This window comes from Anopheles maculipalpis, chromosome X, assembly GCF_943734695.1.
Source record: "Anopheles maculipalpis chromosome X, idAnoMacuDA_375_x, whole genome shotgun sequence".
In the NCBI taxonomy this organism is placed as follows: domain Eukaryota; kingdom Metazoa; phylum Arthropoda; class Insecta; order Diptera; family Culicidae; genus Anopheles; species Anopheles maculipalpis.
In genome coordinates, this window is record NC_064870.1 from 9271561 (window position 1) to 9299490 (window position 27930).

General features: G+C 49.6%; 4 protein-coding genes across 4 annotated transcripts in view; 2 read left to right on the forward strand and 2 right to left on the reverse strand.

Moving 5' to 3' along the window:
- LOC126563177 (synaptic vesicle glycoprotein 2B) overlaps window positions 1-27930 on the forward strand; it is a 383950-nt gene that overhangs the window by 314463 nt on the left and 41557 nt on the right. The window lies entirely within an intron of this gene.
- The window catches only part of LOC126560710 (ras-related protein Rab-10-like), a 254816-nt gene that overhangs the window by 36084 nt on the left and 190802 nt on the right, over window positions 1-27930 (reverse strand). The window lies entirely within an intron of this gene.
- On the forward strand, window positions 216-27818 carry LOC126562141 (uncharacterized). The gene is made up of 4 exons (XM_050218572.1): window positions 216-289; window positions 6642-6715; window positions 25844-26126; window positions 26242-27818. The coding sequence occupies exons 2-4, from the start codon at window positions 6665-6667 to the stop codon at window positions 27816-27818; spliced, it is 1911 nt and encodes a 636-aa protein (XP_050074529.1). The 5' UTR covers window positions 216-289; window positions 6642-6664.
- On the reverse strand, window positions 17630-25044 carry LOC126561007 (uncharacterized PE-PGRS family protein PE_PGRS54-like). Its single transcript, XM_050216993.1, has 10 exons — window positions 24981-25044; window positions 24799-24831; window positions 24566-24718; window positions 24263-24480; window positions 23944-24192; window positions 23722-23874; window positions 22846-23653; window positions 21082-22692; window positions 20338-20967; window positions 17630-20223 (listed from the first exon to the last, which is right to left on the reverse strand). Exons 1-10 carry the CDS (start codon window positions 25042-25044, stop codon window positions 17630-17632), a joined length of 6513 nt encoding a protein of 2170 aa, XP_050072950.1.

Genomic DNA, 27930 nt, shown 5'->3' on the forward strand with positions numbered 1-27930 from the left:
TGTTTAGTATCCACATCTAGTGCCTCTACAATAAAGCGAACCTAATCGGATAATTTCGTGCTGTGTGTGTTGTATCTGCCTCTAAGAATAACAGTAGCATTGTGACTGTGAACTAAGTCTGGTGTTGCGCGCTTCAGTAGACGGCAGTGACAGACGGTGTGCGTAGTAATTAGTGGCGAGTGTTTATGTAAGCAGCCCACAATAGTTATCCTTCCCGTACGCAGCCACTCACCAGTTGACAGTTGATCGTGTTTACAGCGGCACGCTTGACCAGTGAAATAATAACAAGGTGAGAATGATAGTGAATCCTCCGTGCGTGCAACCCGTACAATCGACACATGCATTTTCTCTACTTTTTGCCCGTACTTTGTGTCCTTGCGGCGTGAAAAGAATGGTTCGAATGTGATTCGTACAGTAACTATCTTAATTCTGATGCAAGGATCTTCCCCAGATCGACCTCTGTATCACTCGTTCTCTATCTCTCCCTCTCTTGCTCCCTTAAATCGCATACAAGCATTAATTGAAACTCCGAAATGTCGTCTAGTGCCTGTTTGGAAGAAGCTGTTTGTCGTCTATCAACAATCAATAACATATCCTGCAACCTGCGTTCACTACCTTCAACCTAACTTATACTGTATTGTGCACTCATGTGTGGGCGTATAGAGAGCGAGAGAGAGAGAGAGAGAGAGAGAAAGAGGGACAAAGCAGAGCGGCAAAGGTCGGTACCCTCTTTTCGCACGGCATCCAGGAAGATTCATCCAGATGCGGTTCTTTCATTAACCGTGGTGTCGGGGTCAACGCACACGTGGTAGATACGGTGCAGATGTGCAATTTGCAATCAGTCGCACGATTTCATCATTGGTTGGTGGGAAACTGTACACCTAATTGTGCGTACACAACCGAACATACAATGCCTATGAAGGGTGACGGTCGGTCTTTGTGACCTTTCAATACAGCACAGTGTATGGAAAGGGTTGGGGTGTGATAGCAAGAAGAAAACACGCATCATTCAGTGTGGGCTTTATTATTAGGGAAGTTCAAGGAAGAAAAAAAAAAGATGGCGATAGACAAGAATTTCGACGCCGTACCTTGTCTTGAATATTGTTTATTGTTATTGCCTCTAATGTATAATGTAAATAAATTTTGGAAGATACGTTTACCTACTGACACTCTACCAATAACGCTCTGTTGACCGCTGGACACGCAGAACTAATTTTATTAAGGTTCAAGATATTCATTGAAGATATTCGTCCCCCGTAGTGAGGACCTGACTACACGACTACGTGGTATCGGCAGTCTAGTAAGCCATTTCGATGGCCGGAATGACCTTAGAGGACATTAAGCCAAGAAGAAGAAGAATATTCATTAAACATGGTAGCTGCAAGATTTCTTACTCATCATGTAATATTATCAAGAAAATAATTATAAACCTGCAAAGCAATCAAGACAAATACAAAAGACTTCAACGCACATTTTAAAAGCGACGAACCTTAACATGACAGTTTGCAGCAAAAAATCTGAATCTTCCTGTGGCCAAATTCGCGTCACCTGTCCTACCGCAATGCGCTAGATCCTTTGTGTTTGCGTCCTCCACAAAACTAGACCGAATCGGAGTTTAAAAAATCCTCAAATTACCTGAAAAAAAGAGGAAAAATAAATTAGAAAAAAAAACCCGAAACGAGGCTAATAAGTTGTGCCCGGATCGAATGCATACCGTACCACCCTTTTTTTTTGCGCAGCCCATTAGCTAATGCTCATCATGAAATCCGTTGATTAAAATCGCTTCGTTTAATTTTACCAACCAAGAGAACCCATGCAAGCGCCGTAAGTTTGTTGCCACGTTCGGCTACCGAATTTAATTTTCACTCCGGTGGCGTATGGCGGTGTGGCGGTATGGATGAAACAAAAAAAAAAATCATAAATAATATATTTCAAGCGGAATATGCCTGGAATGGAAAACAACCGTATGCGTTTCATTTTGAGGTTAGTTCATTAATTTGTACATCCGTTACGGATGTGCTAACGATTTTTTTCCCGCAGTTGAGAGGGTGATGTGTAGAATAAGCTGTAACGGCATGAGCAGGAAGCTGGAATGGGAAGACAACACGGGGCATCATTCCTCCGGTATGTCAACTTTCGCCACCGTCCAGTAGAGTGCGGTGGTCGGTTGGTTGCGCTTCCAACCGACGCATGCGGCTGGGCAGTAGGTTAGTAAGCTATCGGTAAAGACCCGTTTGTGCAGGTCATATACCGAACAACGTGGGCACCCTTCATCGCACACGCAGCTGCAACTACGTCCACAACACACACACACACATACGGCGTCCTTTAGCAGTGAGTGAGTTCAACAAGAAAAAAAGGTTCGTCGCTTGTGGCGAGTTCTTTGTACGTCGGCTGCTTGCTGATAGATGATGCATTAGGCGGCAACAGGGATTTGGTTGACATGGTTGTTGATAGTTGACACTGTTCGCAGCGTTCCACGGTGACTTTTGTGACCCGACACTTGGGCTCGTTGTTTGTAAATTGGAAAAATAAACAAGAAGTTGAATAGCTAAATCCAAATCTTTTAGCTATGCCAACATCTTGCCAAGTTGCCAATTTGAGATCGTGCAGGTAATGAGCATTTTAATTACACCCACGCACTTGTACACGTGGAAATAGGCACACACACACACACACACAGTCACGTTGATAGCACACCGTCTTGGTTTGGTTCTGATTGTCCGATGTTTCACGGTTCGCTGCTCGACGAAAACTGATCATACCGTGGTGCCGGTGTTACGCAGCAAGACATCAGATTGACGATCCGTACGCCCGGATTGACACCCGGATCACGTACCGCCAACAAAACCCAAAGGGATGCGTACCAACCAACAGTACAAGCGAGGAAGCAGAAGTGCAGAAAGGCAACGTAACGAAACAAAACAATAATGCTTCATAAAGAATCCAATAGAAAAGAATGAAATAAAATGAATAATAAAATGTTCAACGATTTTCGGGGGATGGGGGAGGCTCATCCGCGGGCACACGCTTCGTTACGCATGCAGCCAGCGTTGCCCCGAGGCCCGGGCACAAACACTGTGAGGTGTAAATCCCGCGCCCGTGGTAATACTCATCGGTTAAGCTTGCGGTTGGTAGCCCCTTTTTCGGGACGGTACCCGGGCCGGATGAGGCCGGCCATCAAGCGGGCGCAGTGTGGCTGATTAGCATGCAGCGCACCGTGCCTGGCATCGTTGGGTTTCGTTTCGGCTGGGCGTATGTCTTTGGCGCGGCCAGCGCAAAGGAAGCACGAAACTTCCTGCGCGAGACCCTAGATGGATGACCCCACCCGCGTTAAACAATCACCCGGCGGATGCACACGAATGGGCACGTACAAGGGATACTGGAATGGATTGGACTAGCGCTTCGCGTGACAGGTGATTGGGCGATTGGGTGATTTGCCGGTGGACACCCTGCAGCAACCGTCATCGGTGCCGAAATTGGACGTGCAAAACAAAAATGGTCTGTAGCAGGATCGTTCGGTTGGATCTAATCACTGGTGTGCAGTATTAACTTTGTTTTCCAAATGCACTGAGCAATGGCCATTCGTAAAAGTGGCCTGTAAAGTTTGTGGAGGGGAAGAAGAAATATTATTTTCTTGTGTTTAAAGCATGTAAAAACATAGATAATTTTTATTTATTAAATAATTTCTAAGAAGGGATACAGAAATCGCTATAGGGCTGACAACAGCTATAAAAGAAATTCGAACGACTACAAACAATCGCTAAGCGTTGAATCACTGGTCAATAGCAAAAATCCCTACTTAAGATCGAATGAAGGGTAGAAAGCACTAAATGTTAGATTGTGACGCTCAATTGAAATTGGTTCAAAATACATCAGGACACTGAATAATAACGGCAATTATACAATTTATAAATTCATAATGACATTTGCCGCATGCAGTCTTAAAGACTGCAATTGATAAGTGACGAACCCCGAAATACAATTTGTTAGCACACTTGGGATAAATGTGTGAAAGGGATATCAGATCGAAAGTAATGTTGCTTAGCTATCTTTAAAATATCGAAGAAGAGAGTGCGCACGCAAGATAGCATAACATTTTAAAAAATTAATCAAAATACTACCATAAAATAGCACAATAAGTACGAGCAATTCAAAAGACTTCAACACACATTTTAAGCGACGAACCCCACGAGGAATTAAATTTGTTGATTGAGGGCTGATTTATTTTAACGCAAACAAATAGAAACATTTACAACCTTTTTGTGTTCTGTTTGCTTTATAGCAAAATTAGTTAAATTTAAAAAAATAAATAAAAAGGTATTTTAGCTTAAAAATACTTGCTGCAAAGAATCTCTAGCTAATCAAACATATTTTTGACTTATTGTTTTGTTAAACCTCCTATTGTTAGCCATGCTATAAATACAACTATTGTGTCAAAAACAAAGCAGACTTTATGAATTATTCTCAAAATAAAACTAGAACGCAAAAAGAAAATAAAAAAAAATCCTTAAAAGCCCTTCAAAGCAGGTGCGAGAGACTTAAAAGACTTCAACACGCTTCGTCTAAACGACGAACCCCGTTTCGAAAGCTAATTCCTTGCATTTATAAGCAAGCAGTCGCTAGCTCAATCCTTCCAAAACTGCTGTTGACAGTTTCTGTCCAAGTTGCTTCCCCGAAACGTACACGTCAAGCGCATGTATCATTTTGGTTGGACCCAAATCGATCGAATTCGATCCAATGTTAAGCGACTACCTGGCTACCCTACCCTATCACAAACGGTAAGCCCGAAAGCGACATTTCTTCCTTACCCCGATGTTGTCCAATTTCTTTTTTTCTTCTTCTTCTTTTGTTCGGCGACCCTGCAGGCCAATTGACCTGCTATCACGGACCTTCACAGGTTGTGCCGGGGGGCCAGATTTGCAAGCGAGTCAGCTTTATGTTGTTTTTTTTTCTCGTTCCTTTTTTCTCGAGGATCGGGCTTTATAATTCGGGGCAGCGCGTGTTGTCGCTTACCGGGGGCCCTTGTGTTTTTCGTTCGAACGGTGTAGAGGTAGCAGCAATGGCAGCAAAATAATAGGCAGGCGAACAAGAAAAGACGAACCGGACCGTTTCCTTCCCTGCCCGAGGCGCACGCAAATGCGACCAAGAGTTTCCGTCACTCGCGTGAGATGAAGCCCAACCGTGGCTCGTGTGTTGATGTGTGTGTGTGTGTATGTTTCGCTGATTACCTTTTTGGCCAGGATGGTTGCATACCGACGAAGGTTGGAAATTTCGGCCAAATACTCCGCGGGCGGTCGAACACGGTTCGGATTTCGGAGAGAATCATCCTGTGGGACTACGGAACCGGGCGGGGCTGGTAGGTTAGTTAGGGGGAGGGGGGGTTGGCTAAAAGAAAGAGTAGATAATAAATCCCTTTCACCTGTATGTGGCAGGCTGGTAGGGTTTTTGTGGTGTGCTCGAGAAGTACGGGAGGGCGAAGAGGAAGCCGCCACAAAAAAAAAACGATCTGATTGACGTTTCGAATACTCTCACTGGCGGAAAGATATGCCACAGGAATCGAATTCGTGGAGTGTTGTTGTGGCTGTCCAGCGTTAGCACGCGTGGTGTCATACAGGAATGTTGAATAGCATCAACGAACGCAATGCCAGTCCGGTCTAGACGTGCGGACGATCGATTCACATGAGCGGCTACAAATTGTACCAAACGACAATTTCCGAACGAGCAGTCCGAGCCCACCAACCAGGCTGGGAACTCTTTCCATTTATGTAAATCATCTTACCGTTGAAGTACAACCATATTTTGTTTTGCTTGCTGCTTTAGTCCCTAACCGTACGGCAAAACCTGTTCCATGAATAATCGATTAGCGTTCGATTAGCGAATAATCCAAAATGGGAGTCTCGGACTACCGATCCTGATTGACCATTAATGTCACGCACGGATGCTGTCTGTGACCGTTCTGTGAGTACTTGATCGAGAAAGTAACCTGCGTAAGAACCTTTACCAGTGCGTGCACACGAATTATTCGTATGCAGAGCAACTAGACGCGGTGTACTGCTGAGGCACTTTGTATCTTACCATAACCAGCAACACCGCAATGTCTGGCCGGTCTCAAGGTCCCCACACACGGCTATACGAGCAACAAGTTCCATTCAACCCCGACTCGATTCGTATCGTGACAGTGAACTGGGAAAGAGAGACTTCACACGAAAAGCATCAGACTGTCGCGAAGATTTGTTCGTGTCATCGTTTAAACAAGTGTTACGGCACTAGGTCGGGATGGGACGTCCTCACTAGCGCTAGTAACTAACAGCAGCGCCCCTACTCTGTTTGTTTTTTGTATGCGCACCCTCCGCCACAACAGCTACTCTGCTTAATCGATCTCATATGTCCCTAATTTCGCTAAATGGTAGCATCTAAGCAAACAAATAAATAATGACAGGGGAGATCTTGCAGTGGAGCCTGCCTTTAAATGAAAGTGTGTGCCGTATGTTATCAATGAATATTTTGCCAAAGAGAAAAAAACATATTTACATTTGACCCACGCAAACAAATATCTTTGCACGATTGCTTCCTTCCTATCGACGATCGTCTCACCTTTTCTGTGTTTTCTTCTCTATTTCTCCCCCCCTCATTTACAGCCGGATCACAGCAAAGATTGAGCATGCGGCTGACAAGATTATTTTACTCAACGTTACTGATAGGAATACTGCAGGTAGGTGACGTGTAACGCACTCGTAACGCCATGCGCCCCGCTTTTTTCGCTTCACTTTTCTCTTTATCACCGCTCACTAACAGTACAAAACCAACATTAGCTTCTTTTTTTGGGGTGGGGGGGGGGTCCTGTGCCTCACCTCGCTATGACCGACGGGCAACTGTAACAACAAGCGTAACTTCCCACATCCCAGCATATTACCCTTCGTTCCATTTTCTTACTCACCGGCCGGCCAACTAACCTTAGGTGTGTATCTTTTTTGATTTTGACATTGTTTTGTCGGACTTTTTTTTCTTCTGTTCATCCATGCTACCCGGGAAGGGATACAGGCAGCAGCGCGAGTGGCACCGCTTGCAAAGCGAAGTCTTACCGCATTAGATTGGGAAAAGATTTACTAGAAAAATGCAAACAGACGTCACAAACAAGAACCAGACCACGTTCTAGGAAAGCAGTGCTGAAGTGTTCTGTGTTTGCGGTAGAATGTAAATGTGGTGTGGGTATGTTTGCAGACAAAAAAACGGGTTTTTCTTTTTTATTTAAAAATTTCATTGTGCTTGCGGGACAGACATTTTTTGTACTGTTTCACATTAATGGATTAAAAAGTTTGTCACCAATTCGGTGCAAAAGAGTCCACCGCACTTGAGAACATAGCGGTGGACTGTGTGATATGATTTTTTATCGCTTCTAAAGTCGCTCTTATCGGCCAGTCAAAATGGGACAATTGGTAAGGTACGGCTCGCCCGCACGGTAGGTTTCGTGTTCAAAACTCTGCAGCATCGTGCTTTTTCTGCACGTCAAAACACTTTTACAGCTATAGCTAATTGGTTTTGCTAGGTCAAGTCAAGTCATTCGCACACGATTTTGATAATCATGATCAAGAACTAAAGAAAAAAGAAGCTTATTTTAAAAGGAACCTCTCAAGTTCTAGTTGGCATCCAACTTCATCGTGGCAGATTAAGCGATCTCTAATGTATAGCCCGCAGGCGCATGCGTACTTGCCAGTTTTTCGGGAGGAGATCGATATCGCCCTCTCCCCCAGACTTTTTGTGCGTGTGTATTTGCTCTTGCCTTGCGCGCGCGCGCGCTCTCTGTGTCCACTTTCTTTTCCACCCGAGCGACGTGTGCATCGCCACTTTCGAAAAGCATCCCCAAGCAGAAGCGACTGCTTGTTCTTCTGGTTCCCCCTTCCCCCCCCCCCCCTCCCTCCCCATTTCGTGTGTGTGTGCGACACGTTGTTTCCTCTCACTTTTTTGCCACCGCTCTAGGGCAAACCGGCCTCTTACCCGGTGCCGCTTTTGCTTTTCCACCTTCAGGGCCGCCTAGTAAGTGGCAAATGGTTAAAGGGACATGTTCGAAACATATTGGGGGTGAGACGATGAAACGGACAGCCGAGAAAGTGCTGGAGTGTGTGTGTGTGGCGCGCGGTTTATGATGCTATGTCGGTGGCCCGGTTAGTTGGCCAACTGGCCAACTGGTTGACAAGCTTTAGGGAAAGCGATATGACGGACACAGACACAAACGGAACGACCCGAGAAGAAGCAAATGCGAAGAATGGGGGAGAGGAAGACGTTGGGAATGGTATGAAGGTTGGGGAAGGGTAACGCATAGACAGTAACACTGCTCAATGGTGATAGCTTTCGCCGGAATCTAGCTTCTCTTAGAGCCCCTCGAGCTATCAAATGTGCCGAATGTGTATGACGGCCCGAATTCGGACATTCGCCCTGCCCAGACGTCCATTAAACAAACCCCTGCGCCCCCCTCACCACCAAAAAAAGGGTGCCAGGTGCTAGGTCGAACCACTCCGCAGCCCCCCTTCCTCCAAAACTCCCTCTGCATCGCACTCCCTAAATTGGAAGGTTCAAACCTGTTGATTAAAGTCGCTACTTTCGATTTGGTCTGTCAGATTTGGGCTGTCCTTTGGGGTGCTTGTGCCCCGATAGCAGGAAGCTGTCTAGGATTCGATCGGTTCTTATTTCCTGAATCATTGACCTACAAAAAAACGCGCACACACACACACACACACACACACACATCCGTGGCAGGTTTTATGATGCCCAACCCGAACCGAACCCGCCTAGCGTTCGCCGCTTGTCAACGGTCGGAAACAGTAAAATGGTAGCTTTATGAACAGCTAATAGAGTGAGTGATGGGTATGTAAATTAACAGCCCGAGCCACCAATGGTCCGGCAAAAGTCGCGTACTAAATTAATGGTTTCGGGTCGATGTTTTTGTTGTTGTCATTGGGCGTTTGGGCTTCCCTGATCGGATGCAGCCACAAGAGACTAGCGGGAGATACTGATAAAGAGAACGAACAGTTTGAGAAATTGCGCTTTCGCAGAGTATCGGTAGGTAGAGTAAGGGATAAAGCCGTTGTCGCTACTTCGTTTACTACACGTTAGATTTTGTGTCGGAACTCGTTATGTGTTTATGAAACCTTCGGTATGGTGCTACCAAACCGAAAGAAGTCGATAACCGAAACTAGTCACCATTTGAAAGAATCCAAGCTTGGTTTGTTCGAACTTACATTCTAATCTTCTTTTGTAGCGAACAACAAAAAATGGCAACCGGAAGTTACGATATTGCTAATGCTCTCTTTCCACCCACTTGCTCTAATGACATCTTCTATAGGACACGCCAGCTATTAAATTGATTTACTAGACTTACTGATATCACGTATTTGGATAGTTAGAACGCCCTGCGGGGGGAATGTGATCTGGATGGGTTTCGAACCCCAATCCGGTCCTGCGAAGACCTTCAAAGCTGTCGCCTGTACCACCCGATTGCTCTGTAATCTCATATAGGTATCACAAGCAGTATTATAAAAACAGAGAATAAGATGATCTTGCTCTCCTCTCCGACAGATTAGATTGTAACGATTATCTGTTTTTATGGCACATGATTCCTTAGAGCAAACAACGTTGGAAATATTTTACTTAATCAAATATATGTAAATAAAAACCTAATTGATTGATAGTTACAGAAAAGCGTTAGCTTTCGTTACGCTCGTTGCTGTTTAAGCTTGCATTAAGTCCTGGGCATGGTGCGACAATTATCACTCTAACACTAACAGGAGAAAACGACCCATATATATATATATATATATATATGTGTGTGTGTATGTGTGATAAAATTTAGAGTTTTGAAATCAACTGCAAACAAATCTGGACCGAATTGATTAGCGTCGTATCATGGTTAGAGTTACATTCAACTCACTAACTTTACCATAATTATAGCACAATGACAGTTAAGACGCTTCACTTAGTGTCTTAACTGTCATATTGTCACACCACCGGTCAACTGGTCAAGTGAATATTCGGGCGACATTTCTATGGCGGCAAGGGACTACGAATACCACCGGTCACTTGGTACTGTAAAGGGTTTTCTACACCGCTGTCGCTGGTGGCAATTAGCTTCAAAAGCGTCGACCCGAACCCAAAATCAACTTGCTATCGGACCATTTTTGGCAAAACTTCTCCATCTCGCCTCGGTTGGGAAAGTCGCGAAATTCCCCTGGGAGCAGCTTTCTCTGGGTAGCAACAGCAACGCGTACACATAAACACACACACACACATCAAAAGAAGACATTCCACCATTCCATTTGAAGGGTCTCGCTTCGCCGATAATTTCGACGCTAGCGGCAATGATGCCCTTTTCGTTGTTGTTTGTTTGTTCCCTCTTGCGAAGATCCTGTCCAGGCCCATATTGGCATTATTATCATTTGCGCCTTTTCCTTCGCAGTGTTTTTGCGCCGTGTGCTTTTTTTGTTGTTTTTTATTTTTTATTTTGCTTCCTCACCTCTTTTTGTTGGTGGGCTGCGCGCTACGTTACTTATGTTATTGACCCATTTTCACACGATTTCATTTTCTTTCCTTTTCGTTTTCGACGACACGCACCGTACCCATCCTTTGGGCATCACAGCGTCACCTCGTCCCTTGCACTCTGTGTGTGTGTGTTTTTTTTTCTTCTTTTCTTTGCTAGCTGTATATGCCTCACTCTCCCGGTTTTTCGCACCCGGGTGGACGGAGCCATCATTGTCGCGCTTTCCAATTTTCCTTTGACCAGTCTCACTTTCACGGGCCGCTCCGATAAGCTTACGGCAAATGTGTTCCGACTGGCAGGACACAACTGCGACGCGTTCTATATTCTTTGCTCCGCCAATCACAACCGTTCTTACGGGATATATAATCAACAGGGTCAAAAAATAAGCCAACACGAGTCCTTCCCGTTTCCGAACATCCCGCCAATTAGCCAGCAGCATCATCATCCATTATCATTTTCACATATCATTTCATCATCTGTTTTTGCAGATCAATCATCCTTTTATGTCATTTGCTTACTGTGAAAAATCGGCTCGGCTAAAGTGCAGGAAGGCGTTGCAGGTAAGAGAAGCCTTAACCAGTGAACCCACCGTTTTTGTTGTTGTTGTAGCCAGTAGCTTACGGCTGCATCTTCCGTTCCTTCCTGTACGACTGGTGCCATTTTTCAACAGTTGCTTCCCAAACAAGGTCTCGCCTCATCTTACACTCCACTTAGTTTTCTCTTCAATTCTTCACGCTAATGATCTACTTTTCCCACACATCCTGCACGCCAACCTGACACGGTGCTCCCGTGTCCCAAACAAACTCAAAATATGGCTATTTTATGTTTCTATGTATTTCTTTTTCTTCTCGTTGTAGGTAAGGGTTTCAACATACGATCGCGCTTCGATGCTGCGTTTCGATAAGTTAACGTTCTTTTCTAACTATAGTTACCTACAGTGCAGGACAAAACTTTATAGGCAACCCGAATATCCCGCTTCGACGCTTTGATGCACATAAAAGATCTAATCGTGTCAAGCTTTTTAGCGGTCCGGTGGTAAAGGCGATAGTGGCGCCGTTCTACACACGGCCAGGACCCCGGGGTTCAAATCCCAACCGGACCGAGTTTCTCCGTAGTGAGAGACTGACTACCCAACTACGTGGTATCAGCAAGTCTAGTAAGCGATTCTATGACCAGCGTAACCTAAAAGAATCAAATCAAGAAAAAGCCTGCGCTGAGGCGTGTTCGGTAGCCGAGGCAATAATGGCGCTTGCTGGTCCTTCACACAGCAAATTCTGGGTATCGAATGTCTTGGATCACGGGACTGTCTTTCTGTACCCAGGACTAACTATTCAGCTAATCAAGTCAGTTAATTTAGGGCAAGCCAAGTCCGCTCGAAGTTGTAGACCCAAAGAAGAAGCGGAAGGAGCAAACGTCTTCATCGAGAGATGTTGTATTTAGTTTATCTCTCAACAGTACTACAGAATCATCCATTTTTGGTCTATGACTATGACTATGGCTTAGTCATCTGTTGTAAACAAAACAATTATTTGTAATTTGAAACGAATACACTGAGCCGTCTTAATAGTACATTGAAAGGGCATTTAATTTATTCATTCCCATTTATTTTACCTATTATTTAATACAATCAGTAATTGTGACATTTATTCGCATCGTGACATCGGTGCGTACTCACAGCACGAACACCGTACACTCAATCCCACTGTAACGATTATGCATTGTAGTTGGCATCAAAATGAAGGGAAAAGGTCTGTCAACTTCTAATCGCCCACTGCGCGATACCTTGAAGGCAATCGCATTGTTACAATCTAAAGTCCCCAAACAAACGGTACATTTACGGGTCACTGATAAGAACAGTCAGGACTTATGCTACGACACCACAGCTGGCACCTTGGGTATTAAATGCGGCAACTGCCTTAAGGTTAGAGCAGAATTCTGCTACAAGAGTGCTGTACTCTTCTCGCACCGAGAGATTGCAAGTGGTCGGTGAGGCAGTGACTGTCGTAGGACCGGAGACGGTAGTAGATGCTGTAGTCGATGGAGTAGTAGTGGCAGCCGCCGTAGATGCTGCTGTTGTAGGTGCCGCCGTGGATGCCGCTGTGCTAGCTGCTGTACTTGCCGCAGTACTCGCTGCAGTACTTGCCGCAGTACTCGCTGCAGTACTTGCTGCTGTACTTGCTGCAGTACTTGCTGCAGATGTGGCTGCTGCAGTACTTGCTGCTGTACTTGCCGCAGTACTCGCTGCAGTACTTGCCGCAGTACTCGCTGCAGTACTTGCTGCTGTACTTGCTGCAGTACTTGCTGCAGATGTGGCTGCTGCAGTACTTGCTGCTGTACTTGCCGCAGTACTCGCTGCAGTACTTGCCGCAGTACTCGCTGCAGTACTTGCTGCTGTACTTGCCGCAGTACTCGCTGCAGTACTTGCTGCTGTACTTGCCGCAGTACTCGCTGCTGTACTTGCCGCAGTACTCGCTGCAGTACTTGCTGCTGTACTTGCCGCAGTACTCGCTGCAGTACTTGCTGCTGTACTTGCCGCAGTACTCGCTGCAGTACTCGCCGCAGTGCTTGCTGCAGTACTTGCTGCTGATGTGGCTGCTGCAGTACTTGCTGCAGATGTGGCTGCTGCAGTACTTGCCGCAGTACTTGCTGCAGTAGATGCTGCAGTGCTTGCTGCAGTAGATGCTGCAGATGTAGCTGCTGCAGTAGACGCTGCAGTAGATGCTGCAGATGTAGCTGCTGCAGTAGACGCTGCAGTGGATGCTGCTGATGTGGCTGCTGCAGTAGACGCTGCAGTGGATGCTGCTGATGTGGCTGCTGCAGTAGATGCTGCAGATGTGGCTGCTGCTGTAGATGCTGCGGATGTATCAGCCGCAGTAGATGCAGCAGTAGACGCTGCAGTTGAGGGTGCTGCAGTTGCTGCAGACGTGGCAGCGGCAGTAGATGCTGCAGATGTGGCAGCCGCAGTAGATGCTGCAGATGTAGCAGCCGCAGTAGATGCTGCAGTTGAGGGTGCTGCAGTAGCTGCAGATGTGGCAGCGGCAGTAGATGCTGCAGATGTGGCAGCCGCAGTAGATGCTGCAGTTGAAGGTGCTGCAGTTGCTGCAGATGTGGCAGCGGCGGTAGATGCTGCAGATGTGGCAGCCGCAGTAGATGCTGCAGATGTAGCAGCCGCAGTAGATGCTGCAGTTGAGGGTGCGGCAGTTGCTGCAGATGTAGCAGCGGCGGTAGATGCTGCAGATGTAGCAGCCGCAGTAGATGCTGCAGTTGAGGGTGCTGCAGTTGCTGCAGATGTGGCAGCGGCAGTAGATGCTGCAGATGTGGCAGCCGCAGTAGATGCTGCAGATGTAGCAGCCGCAGTAGATGCTGCAGTTGAGGGTGCTGCAGTTGCTGCAGATGTGGCAGCGGCAGTAGATGCTGCAGATGTGGCAGCCGCAGTAGATGCTGCAGTTGAAGGTGCTGCAGTTGCTGCCGATGTGGCAGCCGCAGTAGATGCTGCAGATGTATCAGCCGCAGTAGATGCTGCAGTTGAAGGTGCTGCAGTTGCTGCAGATGTAGCAGCCGCAGTAGATGCTGCAGTTGAGGGTGCTGCAGTTGCTGCAGATGTAGCAGCGGCTGTAGAAGCTGCAGATGTAGCAGCCGCAGTAGATGCTGCAGTTGAGGGTGCTGCAGTTGCTGCAGATGTGGCAGCAGCGGTACTAGCTGCAGTTGAAGGAGATGTGGCAGCCGCGGTTGTCGTTGCAACTGTTGTTGTGGTCGGTGGAGTTGGGAAAGTTATTGGTACACCACATGTCGCTGGTTCTGCAGCAGGGTAAGTAGCTGTACCGGGAGCAGTAGGTGCTAGAACGCTAGTCACCTGCCGAAGCATTTCTGCGTTTGTACTACCCGCCTGATCCAGTGAATATACGGCCACTCCTGCCAGGTTTGTACCAGTAACAAACTGCAACTTGTCTACGATACCAGCAGGAGAGTTATAGGTGTAAAATGCGCTGGAGCTGTAGGTAAACCCTTCGCCAGCTTGAGCTGCTCCAACAGTATTCGTTGTTGCGAATAGCAGTGCCTAATTGCAAACCAAATAGCGTTCAATGCATTTCATTAGTTTGAAAGTCATTGCACCAAACCGACAAAAACACCATCTTCACCAATACTTACACTACAGTACGTGTCCGTAGTAACAGCTGTTGCCGCAGCATTAAACTGGTTACCACCTGTGGTGGTAAACTTAAGACTGTACATTGGCAAACTGATGATAATCGAGCTTGGCACAAATCCCTTCAAGACCCATCTAAACACGTTGTTGTACTAAAAAGAGTAATCGAGAATCACAGTCAGAGTCACATTCACACAAGCGGCACAACCTGCAGCACGGCACGGTTATCTAATCACTTACGATGGTTTTCGTCTCAGTATTGAATGGAGACGCTATTGCGAACAGCGGGCTGATGGGATGGGTAGTCGTAACCGTCGAGTACATATCTTCATGGGTTTTGATCACGTTGAACGGTAACAGTGGCAGCGTTGGGTTATAATAAATATCTGCATACGTGCTCGCATCCCACGGTAAAGCAGTGATCAACTTCAAGTTTTTGGCGGTGAGAGCGGTGTACAGCTCCGCTACAAACAACGTGTAGCCATTCTGCAAAATGACAAAGGGCACATGTTCCTTAGTCTGTGGAAATCTTTTTTGTAACTCACCACCCGCCGAGGTACTTACCGAGTATGTGGTGGTTATTCCCACGAAGTCCAAATACACGCCAGCCATTTCCGGATATACCTGCACCTTTGCAACTAGCAGATCGATGAACGTTTTACGCGTGGCTGCCGTATTCAGCCAAAGAATGTTAGCGGCAGCAACACTGCCCAACACGCCCATGTACATCTCCACGTACGGGTATACTGTTTTGCGATTAACAAACTTCTTGATGCCGCCTGTAATCAAACAAAGGACACAGCGCCATCGGCTGTCAAACACACGTTAGCAAACAATGTACGCCCCGGGCACGGTAATGGCTGCGGATAGCCATCTAGCTGTCACCTAAAAGATCATCGGAATCATTTGCCGGGTTCAGTATCCCCACGAATCCTTTGGAGGTTGGATTCAGTGCAATGTAGACGGCGTGCGAACAGAAACCGATCGATGTGGCCGTACTGTAGTCGCTGGACTGTGCAAAGCAGACGCGCGACTCTGTAAAATGGAGAGTAATATACGCACTGTAACGTCACGAATTTTCCGCCATATTGATTCGTTCTGCGAACCATTGACTTACTTTGTGCTGTTGCCTCTGGTGCGTAGGCTGTGAAGGTTTCGTAGGCAAAAGAAAATGAGTGATTTCGCAATTTACACTGCTGCTCCATACACCATACTTACCCAACACCAGACACACTAGCAGCAAACTTGTCAATAGATTTCGATCCATTGTTCTGGCTAACCCTAGCGGTGCTTACCACTCGTGTCAGCAATGTAAACTGGTTTCCTGTTTGATGGTTAAGAACTATATATACACCCTTCAAATGACGACCCTAGACACCCGATTTCCGTGCGTTCCGTCTGTTGAAACAGTTGCAGAACTTCGCCGTGTCTTTAGAGATGTGCTTCAAAGAAAATGGTGGTAGCATCGATTGCGCCGAATATGGTTTGGCAATTGTGTACTCAAATGTTTCTTATTCTAGCCCGCTCAAATTACGTCGAATTCTTCGAAGGTCTTATACTAGTGTACGTAACAGGTACAGTGATTGGCACGTACCAGTTTTAGCGAACACTGCGCATGCCGTATGTAAAGCGCTCAGTAGTTCTTAGTATACCGATTCTAGAGGCAACCATTCTATTCTTGGGATATTAGCTCTGACCTTGTCGTGTGTGGGTAAACATGAGTAAATCTTACGTTTACTAGTACTTTCTTCATTTGTTTTCTATACCCGCCTTTTTTACAGTTTAGGGAGGTGTGTTGAAATGGATACGAGAGTCTTGGCGCGAATATACAACGTTTGGGTTAAGAAACTAGGATTGTTAGGCTAGTTTTCAACTGTAGACATTAAGAAACGTTCAAAGTTCCCCTTAGCTAAACAACCTACTAGGTCGTACGGGCCATCTTGTGACTGACTAGCCTTATAGATACATCGTTATTAGTTAGCGTGAACGGTCACTGCCACTGCATGTGAACTGGTCACTGGTCACTACCATGTGAAAACGTTCCAAGATAGTCCTTTTGGAGAAAATTGCTAAATATTATTCTTCTTGCTTGCCTGGCAAACCCTAACACGCCGCCCGCTTCTTGACTACTTTTGCTTAATAATACACAAAGGTGGAAAGTTAATCCTGACGTAAGCAAAGGCACAGTCCGAATGGAATTCAATATCCAGTTCTACTGTTGCAAAGAACATTCCAGTCAACTATGATTCCAAAGAACCTTCCAACATTCCAAGGAACATTTGAACTCGGTTGCTACTAAGCTACCAAAAACTGAGTAATCTTTCATCCAGTTGGTCATCACTTTTACTGAGGCACTGGTTGATTGTGTGTTGCAACTTTGATTGAGCGGTGGTGGTATTGTCTTCGTCTTCGAATGCGCCGTAAAACTGGGATCATAGCATCGATCAATGGGCTGAAATAATGTAACAACACCTTAGCACATTATACCAAATAAACGAAATTACTTCATATCTCCATCGCATGCCGGTTGAAACTGATTGTAGCCAACCTTTGCTGAGTGAGAATGAATTTGATCAACTGTGTCTCGTATCGCTCACACAATTGGACAAATAGAGCCCTGTTGTTGCTGTTGCTAACCAAACAACTGCTGAAAACAGCAATTCACAGAATCCACCAGCATCGCATTGCATTGGTTGCGGCGGATCTTCATTTAATAATCCACTCCAAAACCTTATTCCATTTCATGTTTGTTCCATAGTTAGATCATACTACCTCGTACTATGTTGTTACTCGAAGATGTTTTTTTTTGTGCGTGTGATAACATATACCGTTCTTTAGAAACATCAATGCAAACCGCACAATCATTGTAAAAGTTTACTTAATTACTACTAGACCTTTATTAACTTCAATCGTGAGTACCAACGTAAGTGTATGCTATAAAATAAGCCTTAAACAACAACACCACAGCTACTACCTGATGTAATGTATATCGTAATTTCGGACAGGGTATTACAAAAACTGCTCACAAGACCACCATACTGACTCTTTACAGTAATTCCACAAATAACTTCAGGTGCAGGTGCTGCAGTTGTGGCTCCTCCAGCAGCAGTTGTAGTTTCTCCGGCTGCAGTTGTTGCTCCTCCAGCAGCAGTAGATCCTCCTCCAGCAGCGGTTGTTGCTCCTCCAGCAGCGGTTGTTCCTCCTCCAGCGACTGTTGTTCCTCCTCCAGCGGCAGTAGTTCCTCCTCCAGCAGCGGTTGTTCCTCCTCCAGCTGCTGTTGTTCCTCCTCCAGCTGCAGTTGTTCCTCCGCCAGCGGCAGTAGTTCCCCCTCCGGCTGCAGTAGTTCCACCAGCGGCAGTAGTTCCTCCAGCGGCAGTAGTTCCTCCTCCAGCGGCAGTAGTTCCTCCAGCTGCAGTAGTTCCACCAGCGGCAGCAGTTCCTCCAGCTGCAGTTGTTCCTCCTCCAGCAGCAGTAGTTTCTCCTCCAGCTGCTGTTGTTCCTCCTCCAGCTGCAGTAGTTCCACCAGCGGCAGTAGTTCCTCCAGCGGCAGTAGTTCCTCCAGCTGCTGTTGTTCCTCCTCCAGCTGCAGTTGTTCCTCCTCCAGCAGCGGTAGTTCCTCCTCCAGCTGCAGTTGTTCCTCCTCCAGCAGCGGTAGTTCCTCCTCCAGCTGCAGTTGTTCCTCCTCCAGCAGCGGTAGTTCCTCCTCCAGCTGCAGTTGTTCCTCCTCCAGCAGCTGTTGTTCCTCCTCCAGCGGCAGTAGTTCCTCCAACTGCGGTTGTTCCTCCGCCAGCAGCGGTTGTTCCTCCTCCAGCTGCGGTTGTTCCTAGACCAGCTGCTGTAGTTCCTCCTCCAGCTGCAGTTGTTCCTCCACCAGCTGCAGTTGTTCCTCCTCCAGCAGCAGTAGTTCCTCCAGCTGCAGTAGTTCCACCAGCGGCAGTAGTTCCTCCAGCTGCAGTTGTTCCTCCTCCAGCAGCAGTAGTTTCTCCTCCAGCTGCTGTTGTTCCTCCTCCAGCTGCAGTAGTTCCACCAGCGGCAGTAGTTCCTCCAGCGGCAGTAGTTCCTCCAGCTGCAGTAGATCCTCCTCCAGCTGCTGTTGTTCCTCCTCCAGCTGCAGTTGTTCCTCCTCCAGCAGCGGTAGTTCCTCCTCCAGCTGCTGTTGTTCCTCCTCCAGCAGCGGTAGTTCCTCCTCCAGCTGCAGTTGTTCCTCCTCCAGCAGCGGTAGTTCCTCCTCCAGCTGCAGTTGTTCCTCCTCCAGCAGCGGTTGTTCCTCCTCCAGCGGCAGTAGTTCCTCCAGCGGCAGTAGTTCCACCAGCGGCAGTAGTTCCTCCAGCTGCGGTTGTTCCTCCTCCAGCTGCAGTTGTTCCTCCTCCAGCAGCAGTAGTTCCTCCTCCAGCGGCAGTTGTTCCTCCTCCAGCTGCAGTAGATCCTCCTCCAGCTGCAGTTGTTCCTCCACCAGCAGCGGTTGTTCCTCCACCAGCAGCGGTTGTTCCTCCTCCAGCTGCAGTTGATCCTCCCCCAGCGGCAGTTGATCCTCCTCCAGCGGCAGTAGTTCCTCCAGCTGCGGTTGTTCCTCCGCCAGCAGCGGTTGTTCCTCCTCCAGCTGCTGTTGTTCCTCCTCCAGCAGCGGTAGTTCCTCCTCCAGCTGCAGTTGTTCCTCCTCCAGCAGCGGTAGTTCCTCCTCCAGCTGCAGTTGTTCCTCCTCCAGCAGCGGTTGTTCCTCCTCCAGCGGCAGTAGTTCCTCCAGCGGCAGTAGTTCCACCAGCGGCAGTAGTTCCTCCAGCTGCGGTTGTTCCTCCTCCAGCTGCTGTTGTTCCTCCTCCAGCAGCAGTAGTTCCTCCTCCAGCGGCAGTTGTTCCTCCTCCAGCTGCAGTTGTTCCTCCTCCAGCTGCAGTAGTTCCTCCTCCAGCAGCAGAAGTTCCACCAGCGGCAGTAGTTCCTCCAGCTGCTGTAGTTCCTCCGCCAGCAGCGGTTGTTCCTCCTCCAGCAGCGGTTGTTCCTCCTCCAGCTGCAGTAGTTCCTCCAGCTGCTGTAGTTCCTCCAGCTGCTGTTGTTCCTCCTCCAGCAGCTGTTGTTTCTCCTCCAGCAGCAGTAGTTCCTCCGCCAGCCGCAGTAGTTCCTCCTCCAGCTGTTGTTCCTCCTCCAGCTGCAGTAGATCCTCCTCCAGCGGCAGTTGTTCCTCCGCCAGCAGCTGTTGTTCCTCCTCCAGCAGCAGTAGTTCCTCCGCCAGCCGCAGTAGTTCCTCCAGCTGCTGTAGTTCCTCCAGCAGCGGTTGTTCCTCCTCCAGCTGCTGTTGTTCCTCCTCCAGCTGTTGTTCCTCCTCCAGCTGCAGTAGATCCTCCTCCAGCAGCGGTTGTTCCTCCGCCAGCCGCAGTAGTTCCACCAGCGGCAGTAGTTCCTCCAGCAGCGGTTGTTCCTCCTCCAGCTGCTGTTGTTCCTCCTCCAGCAGCGGTTGTTCCTCCTCCAGCTGCTGTAGTTCCTCCTCCAGCTGCGGTTGTTCCTCCTCCAGCTGCCGTTGATCCTCCTCCCGCAGCGGTTGTTCCTCCTCCAGCAGCAGTAGTTCCTCCAGCGGCAGTAGTTCCACCAGCGGCAGTAGTTCCTCCAACTGCGGTTGTTCCTCCTCCAGCAGCTGTTGTTCCTCCTCCAGCTGCAGTTGTGCCTCCAGCAGCGGTTGTTCCTCCTCCAGCAGCTGTTGTTCCTCCTCCAGCAGCGGTTGTTCCTCCTCCAGCTGCCGTTGATCCTCCTCCCGCAGCGGTTGTTCCTCCTCCAGCAGCAGTAGTTCCTCCAGCGGCAGTAGTTCCACCAGCGGCAGTAGTTCCTCCAACTGCGGTTGTTCCTCCGCCAGCAGCTGTTGTTCCTCCTCCAGCTGCAGTTGTGCCTCCAGCAGCGGTTGTTCCTCCGCCAGCAGCTGTTGTTCCTCCTCCAGCAGCGGTTGTTCCTCCTCCAGCTGCTGTTGTTCCTCCTCCAGCAGCGGTTGTTCCTCCTCCAGCTGCTGTAGTTCCTCCTCCAGCAGCGGTTGTTCCTCCTCCAGCTGCTGTTGTTCCTCCTCCAGCAGCGGTTGTTCCTCCTCCAGCTGCTGTAGTTCCTCCGCCAGCTGCCGTTGATCCTCCTCCCGCAGCGGTTGTTCCTCCTCCAGCAGCAGTAGTTCCTCCAGCGGCAGTAGTTCCACCAGCGGCAGTAGTTCCTCCAACTGCGGTTGTTCCTCCTCCAGCAGCTGTTGTTCCTCCTCCAGCAGCGGTTGTTCCTCCTCCAGCTGCCGTTGATCCTCCTCCCGCAGCGGTTGTTCCTCCTCCAGCAGCAGTAGATCCTCCAGCGGCAGTAGTTCCACCAGCGGCAGTAGTTCCTCCAACTGCGGTTGTTCCTCCGCCAGCAGCTGTTGTTCCTCCTCCAGCTGCAGTTGTGCCTCCAGCAGCGGTTGTTCCTCCGCCAGCAGCTGTTGTTCCTCCTCCAGCAGCGGTTGTTCCTCCTCCAGCTGCTGTTGTTCCTCCTCCAGCAGCGGTTGTTCCTCCTCCAGCTGCAGTTGTTCCTCCGCCAGCAGCTGTTGTTCCTCCTCCAGCAGCAGTAGTTCCTCCGCCAGCCGCAGTAGTTCCTTCAGCGGCAGTAGTTCCACCAGCGGCAGTAGTTCCTCCAGCAGCGGTTGTTCCTCCTCCAGCTGCTGTTGTTCCTCCTCCAGCTGCTGTTGTTCCTCCTCCAGCAGCGGTAGTTCCTCCTCCAGCTGCAGTTGTTCCTCCTCCAGCAGCGGTTGTTCCTCCTCCAGCTGCAGTTGTTCCTCCTCCAGCAGCGGTTGTTCCTCCTCCAGCGGCAGTAGTTCCTCCAGCGGCAGTAGTTCCACCAGCGGCAGTAGTTCCTCCAGCTGCGGTTGTTCCTCCTCCAGCAGCAGTAGATCCTCCTCCAGCTGCAGTTGTTCCTCCTCCAGCAGCAGTAGTTCCTCCTCCAGCGGCAGTTGTTCCTCCTCCAGCTGCAGTAGATCCTCCTCCAGCTGCAGTAGTTCCTCCACCAGCAGCGGTTGTTCCTCCACCAGCAGCGGTTGTTCCTCCTCCAGCTGCAGTTGATCCTCCTCCAGCGACAGTTGTTCCTCCTCCAGCAGCAGTAGTTCCTCCTCCAGCTGCAGTTGTTCCTCCTCCAGCTGCAGTAGTTCCTCCTCCAGCAGCAGAAGTTCCACCAGCGGCAGTAGTTCCTCCAGCTGCTGTAGTTCCTCCGCCAGCAGCGGTTGTTCCTCCTCCAGCAGCGGTTGTTCCTCCTCCAGCTGCAGTAGTTCCTCCAGCTGCTGTAGTTCCTCCAGCTGCTGTTGTTCCTCCTCCAGCAGCTGTTGTTTCTCCTCCAGCAGCAGTAGTTCCTCCGCCAGCCGCAGTAGTTCCTCCTCCAGCTGTTGTTCCTCCTCCAGCTGCAGTAGATCCTCCTCCAGCGGCAGTTGTTCCTCCGCCAGCAGCTGTTGTTCCTCCTCCAGCAGCAGTAGTTCCTCCGCCAGCCGCAGTAGTTCCTCCAGCTGCTGTAGTTCCTCCAGCAGCGGTTGTTCCTCCTCCAGCTGCTGTTGTTCCTCCTCCAGCAGCTGTTGTTCCTCCACCAGCTGCAGTAGTTCCTCCGCCAGCCGCAGTAGTTCCTCCTCCAGCTGCTGTAGTTCCTCCTCCAGCTGTTGTTCCTCCTCCAGCTGCAGTAGATCCTCCTCCAGCAGCGGTTGTTCCTCCGCCAGCCGCAGTAGTTCCACCAGCGGCAGTAGTTCCTCCAGCAGCGGTTGTTCCTCCTCCAGCTGCTGTTGTTCCTCCTCCAGCAGCGGTTGTTCCTCCTCCAGCTGCTGTAGTTCCTCCTCCAGCAGCGGTTGTTCCTCCTCCAGCTGCAGTTGATCCTCCTCCAGCAGCTGTTGTTCCTCCTCCAGCAGCGGTTGTTCCTCCTCCAGCTGCAGTTGATCCTCCTCCAGCAGCAGTAGTTCCTCCGCCAGCAGCGGTTGTTCCTCCCCCAGCAGCAGTTGATCCTCCTCCAGCAGCGGTTGTTCCTCCTCCAGCTGCTGTTGTTCCTCCTCCAGCGGCAGTAGTTCCTCCAGCGGCAGTAGTTCCACCAGCGGCAGTAGTTCCTGCAGCTGCAGTTGTTCCTCCTCCAGCAGCGGTTGTTCCTCCGCCAGCAGCAGTTGTTCCTCCTCCGACAGCAGTAGTTCCACCAGCGGCAGTAGTACCTCCAGCTGCAGTTGTTCCTCCGCCAGCGGCAGTAGTTCCCCCTCCGGCTGCAGTAGTTCCACCAGCGGCAGTAGTTCCTCCAGCTGCAGTTGTTCCTCCTCCAGCAGCGGTAGTTCCTCCGCCAGCAGCTGTTGTTCCTCCACCAGCAGCGGTTGTTCCTCCTCCAGCAGCGGTTGTTCCTCCTCCAGCAGCAGTAGTTCCTCCAGCAGCGGTAGTTCCTCCTCCAGCAGCGGTTGTTCCTCCGCCAGCGGCAGTAGTTCCCCCTCCGGCTGCAGTAGTTCCACCAGCGACAGTAGTTCCTCCAGCTGCAGTTGTTCCTCCTCCAGCAGCAGTAGTTCCTCCGCCAGCTGCAGTAGTTCCTCCTCCAGCTGCAGTAGTTCCTCCTCCAGCGGCAGTAGTTTCTCCTCCAGCAGCGGTTGTTCCTCCTCCAGCAGCAGTTGTATCAACTGGAGCCACGGTCGTAACTCCTCCAGCCCTAGTTGTGCCACCTCCGCTCACAGTGGTCCCTACCGGTGTTGGGAATGTTATTGATACACCGCATGCAGGAGTCTTTGCTACCGGGTATGTGAATCCGGTCGGTGGCGTCGGTGCTATGATGCTCGTGATATACCGCAACAGTTCGGCGTTATCACCGGCAGTGTTTAGCGAGAACAGTGCCACGCCAGCCAAATTGTTTGTACGTGCAAAGTTCAGCTTTATGTCAATCGCAGCAAATGAGCTAAACACGTAAGCTATGCTACTACTAGACGTTATGCTTTCTCCCGCACTGTTTGTGTCTACTCCAAACTGGGTGGAAAGCAGTAGTGCCTGGAAAAAAAAATAAAAACGATTATGCTACGTTCAAGTGTATCAGTGCGACTGTGCGGTATAGTTACATCGCAGTATGATGCCAATTCTGTCCTTGCCGTTCCTGTGGAACCGAATTGACTAACACTCGTGACAGTATATGCACGTGCGTACATCGACAAGCCAAGCACAATGCTACCCGGGCTGAATCCCTTAATTATCCAACGGAACAGGTTGTTGTACTGGAAAAGGGGGTTTTGCAAAATTAGGACGGATGTATACAGATGCTAAAAGATATTACTTAAACTTACAATAGTGTTTGCCGCAATATTGAATGGTGCGGCCATGGGAAATAAAGGATTTAGCGGATGGACCAGCGTGGTGCTTGTCTCGTAAATGTCTTCAAACGTTCGTAGTACGTTGAAGGCTAGCTTCGTTAGCGTCGGGTTGTAGTACACATCTGCGTATCGAGTCGCATCCCATGGTAAAGCCGAAGCCAAACGGATCGACGCTGCCTGAGCTGCCGTTAGCAATGCAGACATGAACGCAGAATACCCCGCCTAGAACGAACATGCACATATTTGAGTAACTGGAACGTTCTCGTACTCGACCGGTTTGTAGCATCCGTACCGACTGTGTAGTGGTCAGGCCACTGAAATCGATCATTATTCCCGCACAGTTCGGATACGTTTTGACGAACGCAACTAGCACTCGTATGTAGTTCGCCCTAACCGTTGCATTGGAGAGCATCGTGGCTAGTGGCGCTTCCGTTCCGGCACCAACAACCGCTATGTACGGTTCGAGGTACGGATATGTTATCCTTCGGCTAAAGTAGGTTGGCAAAAGACCTGCGGGAAAGGAGTTGCGAAGAGTACGGACACACGGTGTGTTAGTAATGGCTACGAAGATGGCGCACATGTGATTCGCACTTACTGCGCACGGTTGCCGCAGTTTGTGTTGCAGTTGTAACGAAGGCAATGGTACCGTTCGTGCCTACTTTAAGCGCTCGCAGTACTGCCTGCGAACAGAGACCGATGGCCGTGTTCTGGGTGAAGTTGGCTACGGTGGCGTAGCATACTCGCGATGCTGGAAAATCGGAGCATAGGTTTATTGAAGAATGAATTTACCGCCTTACCGCCGATGCACCAACACTACTAGCTACTCACTCGTTTTTGAGGTATTGGACTGGACGAGAATGGCTAGAAAGTTGCACAAAAAAAAACCAGAACAGAATCAGACATTTTCTATCTTTTTCTAGCCACACATAGACACGGAGTCACAACACAACCACACACCAAATTTTGTATGCACCAGTTAGCACTACGGTCACCAGCATCGTCTAACTTACCGCTAAACGATAACGTTAACGCCACTGCCAGCGCCATCTTTGTTGGATCCACCAAGGACCGCATCCTTGCAAAGCTATCCTCAGTATACAATGTTCAAACACCTTTATCCTTATTCACCGTACGATAACTGCACTCGCCTCTCTTTGATCCTGCTGCATCCACTGAGGTCGTTTATCAAATCATCCCACCAGAACGGTGTGAAGAATGTACCGGTACCGCTTCTGCACAACGGTTTTTATCTGCTGGTGCGCTAATAATCTGTCCACCTGTTGAATGCATCAAGTGCGAAACACGCACACAGATTAGCTCACACAGTACCATCCGCAATGTCGCGAAAATGGTCCGAAAAATCGAAAACAACATTTCATCACGATTTTAGAAGGTCGTCCATGGCCATATTCTTGCCGCCAGTACCAGCTGTACATACAGTATAGGTGCTCCGGCAGCTTCACAGTACCACATAGAGGGACACGCGGTTATGTCGGCTGCCGCAATGCAATGCCACGTTCTCGCGTTCTAGATTCTCGAACCTCCGGCTAGCGCCTACCTGTATTCGGGTCACCTATATGTTGCTACAGCGGCATATAGGTGTCTTCTTCTTCTGCTGTCATGCAGAGTGAAGTTTTGCAAAAACAGTAAACAACATCCCGGCTGCCAATCTCGGAGTATGGTTTGCGCAGCTTGGGCATAAAAATAACGCTTGCAAAATTTCAAAAATTGCTACCATTTGCTAACGTAGAGCGCGTTTACCAGAGCAAGGCCAAAAATTTCATACATCGAAGATATGCGTACGTAAACGTAGTGATCAAAGTTTAATAATTCATCGCTTTCCAAAATCTCTTCTTTTTCGTTTCCGCAACAGTTGACGGTAGCCGAGGATCAGGTCGAGGTGGTGAAATCGGTTAGTCCCGGGGATGAGGCTGCCAAGCGTGACAACGATTCGGACCAGGTGGCGCTGGAATCGGTAGATCAGGATCTGCAAGGATCGGCACCGGTGCAGTCTTATCCGCAACACTTGCCACCATCGTTGGGTCACGGTACCGGAGGGTTAGGAGGTGGACCGGGTCTTGCAAAGCATGGGCCAGGACCACAGCATGGTCCACTACCACACCATGGACCACCGATACCGCACGGACCTAATCGAGGTAATCACTTCGTAGTACAAAGCTCTGAGAGTCCTCACTGAGCGTCCAGGAGATTCTCCAAAGAGTTCTTCAATATTCTCTATCTCTCTCCCATCCAATATCTCCATCTCGCTAGGATCACTAAGCCTTGGACAACCATTCGGACCGCCACCACCACCACCCCCGCAAGCCTTACCCGTTGCACATGCGTACCACGGACCACCGCCACCGCCACCACCCCCGGGCACGCTTAAAGCGCAAGCCAGCGAGCTCAGTCCGGAGAAGCTGTACGGGCCTCCGCTCGCCGGCAACGAACTGTGGTCCTCGCCACTGCAGGACATGCCAAAAATTGTCTCGCTCGATGTAAAGTGCGAAAAGCAGGGCATGAAGGTGTTCGTCCAGTTCGATAAACCCTTCTTCGGCATCGTCTTCTCCAAGGGTCACTATAGCAATGTGAACTGCGTGCATCTACCGGCCGGGCTCGGCAAAACGTCCGCTTCGTTTGATATCGGCATCCACGAGTGCGGTACCGCTGGCAATACGGACAACGTGCTGTACAACGGTTACTCCGGCACGGACACAAACGCGGGCTCTTACTTCGAGAACATCATCGTACTGCAGTACGATCCGCAGGTACAGGAGGTGTGGGATCAGGCACGCAAACTTCGCTGTACCTGGCACGATCAGTACGAGAAGTCGGTCACCTTCCGACCGTTCCCGGTAGACATGCTGGACGTCATACGGGCCGATTTCGCGGGCGATAACGTCGGCTGCTGGATGCAGATCCAGGTCGGTAAGGGTCCGTGGGCGTCGGAGGTGTCCGGGTTGGTGAAGATCGGCCAAACGATGACGATGGTACTAGCGATCAAGGACGATGACAGCAAGTTCGACATGCTGGTACGGAACTGTATGGCGCACGACGGTAAACGGGCCCCTATTCAGCTGGTGGACCAGCGCGGTTGCGTTACCCGTCCGAAGCTAATGTCACGCTTTACCAAGATCAAGAACTTTGGTGCGAGTGCGTCGGTACTTTCGTACGCTCACTTCCAGGCGTTCAAGTTCCCGGACTCGATGGAGGTACACTTCCAGTGCACGATACAGATCTGCCGCTACCAGTGTCCGGACCAGTGTACCGATCCGGGCGTACTGGATGTGCACCATCTGTCTGGCGGACCGGAACATCAGCAGTACGGACCACCACCACCACCACCGCCACCACAATCGCTCGATGCGCACGTGTTCACCTCCAACAGGAAGCGTGACGACCGACGGATTCGACGCACGCGTGCAACCGAACCGGAGCAGAAGGAGGACGTTGGCTTGAACCGGGTCATTCGCGTAGTGTCGCCGGGTGATCTGACCTTCCCGATTGGGCCGAGCTCGCTGAACGATACGGACGCTGCCACGATGGTGTTTTCAGCACGCGAAGAAGGCCTCATCTGTATGACTACGCCCGGGTTTACTGTTACGATTGTGGTGCTACTGTCGATTCTGCTCGCCTCCTGCATTACGTCCGCCTTCCTCTGCATACGTCTGAAACCGTTCTCGCTGTCGCTAGCGAAGGAACGTTCGGTGGCGTTCACCAACCCACATCTGACACCGTCCGTCACCGGCACGGTACTGACCAGCGGGGCTAGCTCCATTGTTGGAACGCTCAAGTCAACCAAGTCGAATGCTGCCACCGGCAGCAAAACGCGCATGTTCTACACCTGATCCAGGTGACATGAGAGATCCGAGGACACCCCCTCCCACCCCCGCCTTCCTCCCCCTTTTCATGCTGCATGCTTAAGCCGTTTTTCAACACTGATTCCTGCTCTGACTCGTG